Source organism: Carassius carassius, chromosome 36 (genome assembly GCF_963082965.1).
Source record: "Carassius carassius chromosome 36, fCarCar2.1, whole genome shotgun sequence".
In the NCBI taxonomy this organism is placed as follows: Eukaryota; Metazoa; Chordata; class Actinopteri; order Cypriniformes; family Cyprinidae; genus Carassius; species Carassius carassius.
This window is the reverse complement of record NC_081790.1, coordinates 932,504-940,083: the sequence shown is the minus strand read 5'-3', so window position 1 is coordinate 940,083 and position 7,580 is coordinate 932,504. Positions and strand designations below refer to the sequence as shown.

Here is a 7,580-nt window from a genome sequence, read left to right as displayed (position 1 = left end):
ACTTGTTAAATCATCTAAACCAACAACATGTATGTTAGACCCTATACCATCTACCTCCTAAAAGAGGTGCTTCCAGAAGTCATAGATCCTCTTCTGACTATTATTAATTCCTCATTGTCATTAGGACATGTCCCCAAAACCTTCAAACTGGCTGTTATTAAGCCTCTCATCAAAAAACCACAACTTGACCCCAAAGAACTAGTTAATTATAGACCAATCTCGAATCTCCCTTTTCTGTCCAAGATACTAGAAAATGTTGTATCTTTACAATTATATTCCTTCTTAGAGAAAAATGGTATATGTGAGGATTTGGGTACATATCCTCTCCTATAGTCAGGATTTAGACCGTATCATAGTACTGAGACTGCTCTCCTTAAAGTTACAAATGATCTGCTCTTATCATCTGATCGTGGTGTATTTCTCTATTAGTTTTATTGGATCTTAGTGCTGCGTTTGACACAATTGACCACAACATTCTTTTGCATAGACTTGAACACTTTGTTGGCATTAATGGAAGTGTATTAGCATGGTTAAATCGTACTTATATGACCGCCATCAGTTCGTAGCAGTGAATGAAAATGTATCATATCGATCACAAGTGCAGTATGGAGTACCTCAAGGCTCAGTACTAGGGCCGCTACTCTTCACGCTTTATATGTTACCCTTGGGAGATATCATCAGGAAACATGGTGTTAGCTTTCACTGTTATGCTGATGATACTCAACTCTATATTTCTTCGCAGCCCGGTGAAACACACCAATTTGAAAAAACTAATGGAATGCATAGTCGATATAAAAAACTGGATGACGAGTAATTTCTTACTGCTAAATTCTGAAAAAACAGAGGTGTTAATTATAGGACCTAAAAACTCTGCTTGTAATAACCTAGAACACTGTCTAAGACTTGATGGTTGCTCTGTCAATTCTTCGTCATCAGTTAGGAACCTAGGTGTGCTATTTGATCGCAATCTTTCCTTAGAAAGCCACGTTTGTAGCATTTGTAAAAGTGCATTTTTTCATCTCAAAAATATATCTAAATTACGACCTATGCTCTCAATGTCAAATGCAGGAATGTTAATCCATGCTTTTATGACCTCAAGGTTAGATTATTGTAATGCTTTATTGGGTGGTTGTTCTGCACGCTTAGTAAACAAACTACAGCTAGTCCAAAATGCAGCAGCAAGAGTTCTTACTAGAACCAGGAAGTATGACCATATTCGCCCGGTCCAGTCAACACTGCACTGGCTCCCTGTCAAGTTTTCCTGAACTCTCAAACACTTCGAGACACTCCAGACTCAAGCCTGTACTGTATGAGATCTACAGACAGTCACGTGGTTCATATACTGTACATCATATGTGCTGAAATACTGGATCATAGAGATCATGAAAACACACTTCTGACTGGACACACTCATGACTGTAACACAGAGAGAGCATTGAGCACAGTCAACATTAGATCACCACACTGCATGATCTGTGTAATATCAGAAATACATTTCTACAGTGACCTCTGATAACAGATCAGTATTAACTGGAATGTATGAAATAATTTCAATTCAAGCTGCCTTGAAACAATACGTATTGTGGAAGACACTATACAAAAATAATTTTGTGAAAAAACAAACAAACACAACAGATTCAAACAGACTCAATGTTCCTCTTCCTGCAGTCAGATAAAGTGTCTGGATTGACCTTTGACCCTGTAATACAGTGAGGTGTCTCCCTCTACAGGCGATCCTCAGAATCACACAGAGTTACAGATCTACAAATATATATGAAAGTATTTTCCAGCAGCAGCAATGAAGAGAATCATTTCTGTTCTTACCACACACTCTTTCTGCATTCATCTGTCAGCTGATAAAGAGGATGTCTCATATCAAACAGATCTGGACCCATATAGTTATAGTAATGTATTTCATGTCACTGAAAATTGCTTCTATTCTGGTGTACAGCACGTGTTTCAGCTAAAAATGAGTCTGATCAGAGACAGATGCGAGTCTGTAACGGGTGACAGACAGAAAACTGTTTCTTCTAAGGAACATCACTGAAGAGAAGTTCACTTGATTAAGTTTGATCCAGCAGAAGTGTTACGGCAGCTGGACAGATGTGGGAGTGAATGTGTCTACTTTATAATACTGTAATGCAGACATGGGGACTTGTGACTTGGTGACTTGGACTCGAGTCGACTCGAGTCGCTATTTTTAAGACTTGTGACTTGACTTGACAAAAAATAAAATACTTGAGACTTGACTCGGACTTGGAAGTTAAAGACTCGGGACTTGACTTGACTTGAGACAGGATGACTTGAATGACTTGAGTGTTAATCACATTATGTTTTCAGTTTGAATATAAAATGTATAAATTATTTTTTAAAAATAAAATTGATTACTCAGCTGGAGCGCAGGCTGAGAATCGCGTTGTCATGTCATGACATCATCAGTCATGCCCTCTCTACCTTACGCAGACCACGCCCACTTAGATCAGATATCACATCAACATCTCTGCTTGAGGGGTACTGAGGGTCATCGCTTTTGTCGTCAATAATTCGCGCCTAAAAACGCGTGGAAATCGCTAGTCGCGCCGCTTTCTCATTGTTTCCAAAGCGCTCGGGCAGTTGCGCCCCTGAGGCATCGAGCGTGTCGCACCGCGTGCGCGTCGCGACCGCGTTGCTTCCATTATGAGCGCGCATACCGGTGGCGCATACATGGTGGGATAGGCCACATCGTGCTCGGCTTGCAGACAAGACTCTCGAATCTTATATTTTGCAAGTGCAATACCTTGTAATAGAGGTAATGACTTACGGATGTACTCTGAGAGAGAGAGAGAGAGAGAGAGAGAGAGAGAGAGATTGTGTGTGTGTGTGTGTGTGTGTGAGAGAGAGAGAGAGAGAGAGAGAGAGAGAAACACACTCGTGCTTCACCTGATGAAGGAAACCCAAACTGAGTCTGACTCCAATCACAACCCCAACATTCAGAAACTAATTGACAAAAATCTGAAGTATAATTATGATGAAAAATTTAAAAAAATGAATTTGAGCTCCAAACCAAACTCCAGTGTTATTCAGCCCTAAACAGAACCACAAAACTGGCAAATTACTTATCACTCAAGCAATTAAAAGAAAGACAAATCCTTTCAAAATATGGACTCAGTGATCATGATTTGGAAATAGAGATTGGTAGACATAAAAGATCCTGGCTCCCGAGAGAAGAGAGACTGTGCAAACACTGTGTGCTGAATCAAACAGAGGATGAGAAACACAAATACAGCACTACAAGAGAAACATTCTTCCCACAGTTTGAAGCTTTGAATCCTTCATTCTTGTCTCTAAATGACTCGGAGAAACTACTCTATATACTTGGAGAGAATGAGACGGCAGTCACAATAGCTACTAAATATTTATACACCATACACACCATACGAAAGGGATCATTTATTGTATTCAACTGTTTTATTTTATATTCTTAATTCTATATAATTACTATTATTAATATTAGAAATATTATCTGCTGCTGCTATTTTTATTGTATTTTATTTTGTAATATTTTATTCTGTATCTAAATGCTAAATTTGGCAATACTGTAACTCAAATGTCATGCCAATAAAGCAACTTGAACTTGAGAGAGAGAGAGAGGAGAAATGTAAGAAAGTTTAATGTTGTATGTAAACTGTGTTTGAGGGGAAGTCGTGGCCTAATGGTTAGAGAGTCGGACTCCCAATCGAAAGGTTGTGAGTTCGAGTCCCGGGCCGGCAGGAATTGTGGGTGGGGGGAGTGCATGTACAGTTCTCTCTCCACCTTCAATACCACGACTTAGGTGCCCTTGAGCAAGGCATCGAACCCCCAACTGCTCCCCGGGTGCCGCAGCATAAATGGCTGCCCACTGCTCCGGGTGTGTGCTCACAGTGTGTGTTCACTGCTCTGTGTGTGTGCACTTCGGATGGGTTAAATGCAGAGCACAAATTCTGAGTATGGGTCACCATACTTGGCCGAATGTCATGTCATGTCACGTCGTTTGAGAGAGAGAGAGAGAGAGAGAGGGGGGTGTTCAGAGAGGAGTCTGTTGGATGTTTAGCTGTTATTTGTTTTATGGACTCAATATTGAAAATGTAAAACATTTCTGTTTGTAAAAATAGATAATTTTATGAAGTTGCAATTTTGTTTGATTCCATGATGTATTTTACTGAACATGAGTATTTACAATGCAAATCCAAATTATTTTAATTTACTGTTACTTATATCTTGTCTTTAACTTTATTCAGATCAGATTCTGCAGGTAAAATTACAATAATAAGGTGACTTGACTTGGACTTGACTCGACTTACTACAGGACTTGACTTGACTTGCCCAAGAAAAAAATACTTGGGACTTACTTGAGACTTGCACATGTGTGACTTGGTCCCATCTCTGCTGTAATGAATGTGGATCAAAAGGGGAGAAGAGACGGCTTTTCAGTTTTCAGATCTATAATAATTCAGTTATTGTCGTGTATCTCATATGATCACTGTCTATCTGTATTATTTTGTTACTTGTTGAAATCATATTGTGTCCTTGGGTTCTTGAAATGTGCTATGTAAATAAAACACATTATTATTGATATTATTATAGATTTTATAGAACAGCACAACAGTATCTGAATAACTGCTTAAAGACCACGTGTGTGGTAGAATCTGCTGAAAGTGAATGTGTGCATGCATTTCATGAATCTGGTCTTTAATGACAGAAAGTTTTGTGTTGCTGTTACAGATGAAAATCTTGCATGATGTTAAATGTTTAGAGTGACATTTGTGTCCTAATAATTAATAACACAACAGAGTTAAATCTTGATGTGATCCACTATTTTGCTTTTTTGCTATTTTCTTCTTTACAATTATTACAATTATGGCAGGAAACATCAGCAAACACACTCCACACACACAGAATCAGTTTCAGTAATGAAGTTGGTCTATCTCTGCACTCAGCATCAGTCGTATCTGTTCCTTCACTGATTGTTGTTTTACCCAGAGATTCACAGCTGTTAGAGAGAGATACAGTACTCAAGATCAACTACAAATATATCTCATGTGAGGGAAAAATCTACTGAAGCAATTAAAAAAACAACATATTTAATTTAAGAAGGTGTCAGTGTTTTAAAATATTAATACTTACTCTGTGTGCAATCTGCAGACTGTACCATCTGAATATGAACCAGCAGGACAGTCATCACACACTGTATCTCTGAACTCTGTTCCTATACAAATACAATTAAACACACAGCATCAGTACATGAGCAATAAACACAGTCTCACAGACGATGACATCATCATTCAGTACAGACACAATATTTTAATCTTCACATAACTAATAATCAGCCTGATCATAATTTAGTAGATTTGTTCACGTTATGTCACGTGCTGTCAGAGACACAATCAAGCAATGTCTATCACGAGGAATCACTTAATACTTTTTTATGGATGTATATTAAAGCTGCTGGACTGATAAAAGACTGACCGGTTTGCTTGATGTATTGTCCAGGTGAGCAGGATGAATGTTTCTTGGCTCTTTTACAGTTATAGAGCGAGTCTATACAGTAATAACCAGGAAGAGGTCCACACACTGTGTCTGATTTTACTGTACATGCCTGCTTTACTCTCAGTCCATCTCCTTCAACAAGAAAGAAAACTAATGAATCAATTGTAGAAAACTATTTCTTTGTCAGCTGAAGAACATAAAATGAAAATATACTTGAAGGCATGGACCCATGATGAGTCAGTAAGAAAGAGTTTTACTCACTCGTATCACACACAGAACAGGGCAGACACTCTGTAAATCCATTAGGAGCATCAGAGTAAGTCCTGATGGGACATGAATCACATGTTGTGCTTGTGAACTCATCACAGTGTCTATAAACTCGCTTTCCTAGACAACATCAAAGAAAATCACCAGCACAATTATTATTGATTTATACATGCCATATGAACTTTTTCATGTATCTGTAACTGTGTAAGTTACATTTATTCTATGTCTGTATATTTCTATATGCAGTATATTTCTTTTTCTTTTGGTATGTTTCTTATGTTCTGTATCTTGATTTTATGTTAAGTACATTTCTAACATCACAACAAATCCCTTGTGTGCTTGTGCAGACTTGACCAACAAATATTTTTCTGATTTAGAAAACAGAGTAGAATAAATAATACAATATTAATACAAATAATCAGACTGTAATAACGCTGGGAACACAGATTTTCTAATTAATCTGGATCTTATGAACAATCCCAGTATTGGTTTTTGACCTCTTTTTTACTTCATGCCTGTTTTCAGGGACATCTGCTTCTGCTGAACAACTGGACAAGAGTTGTGAATGTGTGTGAATCAGAATCAAAGTGAAATAAATCAGTAAATCTGAATCAATACTCAACCCTAGACTGGAGTCATGTTGTGTTTAATGCAATGATGATAGATCAGTGATTACAAACCATCTTCTGTCTCAGAAACCACTAACCTAGACCCTGAATATATCTGGGGATTACGTAACTATAATAATATCTGTCAAATAAGTGACTAATAATGAAGAATCGAATCAGAAATAAAACGGTGTACTATATAAACAGATCTCACTGTAACTCAACACATGGCCTGCACTAGCTGCTTCTGTTTATTATATTATATTATATTATATTATATTATATTATATTATATTATATTATATTATATTATATTATATTATATTATATTATATTATATTATATTATATTATATTATATTATATTATATTATATTATATTATACCAGATGAAGGGAATCTACCACAGAGAAACACCAGATTGGTGGAGGTTTAGTTTTAACAAGGCCCTGGCCACATCAGTCCAAACACTGAAGATTATATTAAGAGCATATTACAGTTGTTCATCAGTAATAATGAATGATAATGAAAAGGTATCATGAATCTTTAAGTGTCTGAGTTCATCTGCATCTAGTGTGTGTTTGAGTGAAGAGAAATCTCATTCTGGACTTACCTGGATCACACTTTGGGCAACACTCCCCATTAATTTCATATTCTGCTTTATTACAAGCTGCCACACAAAGCACAATGTTCACGAAGAGGAGAGGAAGCAGTTTTGATAGATTATATAATATAGACATATCTGGGAACTGAATAAATCATCTGCAGAGGTGAAAAAGAGATTTGTGTTAGATGGCTTTCAGTAAAATAGACAGAAATAAATTGTGCCAGACACTTTTAAATCCATTTTAATAAAATGTATGGGTCTCAAAACTAAACACTAATTATACATTGACATTTATTGTATACATTAATACAGCAGCAGGAGACTCAACTCCTTAAAACAAGAGGAATGACCATTTACAAAATGCATAGTTTCATATTATACAAACCCGATTCCAAAAATGTTGGGACACTGTACAAATTGTGAATAAAAACAGAATGCAATGATGTGGAAGTTTAAAATGTCAATATTTTATTCAGAATACAACATAGATGACATCAAATGTTTAAACTGAGAAAATGTATCATTTTAAGGGAAAATAAATAGGCAAATTTCATGGCATCAACACATCTCAAAAAAGTTGGGACAAGGCCATGT

General features: G+C 36.8%; 1 protein-coding gene across 1 annotated transcript; it reads right to left on the bottom strand.

The window, feature by feature from the left end:
• Positions 1–1,637: 1,637 nt before the first annotated feature.
• On the bottom strand, positions 1,638–7,339 carry LOC132116522 (tumor necrosis factor receptor superfamily member 14-like). The gene is made up of 6 exons (XM_059525408.1): positions 6,993–7,339; positions 5,767–5,892; positions 5,485–5,637; positions 5,143–5,224; positions 4,888–5,008; positions 1,638–1,724 (listed from the first exon to the last, which is right to left on the bottom strand). Exons 1-6 carry the CDS (start codon positions 7,117–7,119, stop codon positions 1,638–1,640), a joined length of 696 nt encoding a protein of 231 aa, XP_059381391.1. The 5' UTR covers positions 7,120–7,339.
• Positions 7,340–7,580: the final 241 nt, after the last annotated feature.

Bases quoted from the DNA above. Each gene is read 5' to 3' on its own strand.
- LOC132116522 (XM_059525408.1), bottom strand. From the start codon at position 7,119: ATGTCTATATTATATAATCTATCAAAACTGCTTCCTCTCCTCTTCGTG. The intron at 5,638-5,766 runs GTGAGTAAAACT...TTCTTGTTGAAG, and splicing joins CTGTTCTGTGTGTGATACGA to GAGATGGACTGAGAGTAAAG. The intron at 5,009-5,142 runs GTAAGTATTAAT...TCTCTCTAACAG, and splicing joins GTCTGCAGATTGCACACAGA to CTGTGAATCTCTGGGTAAAA.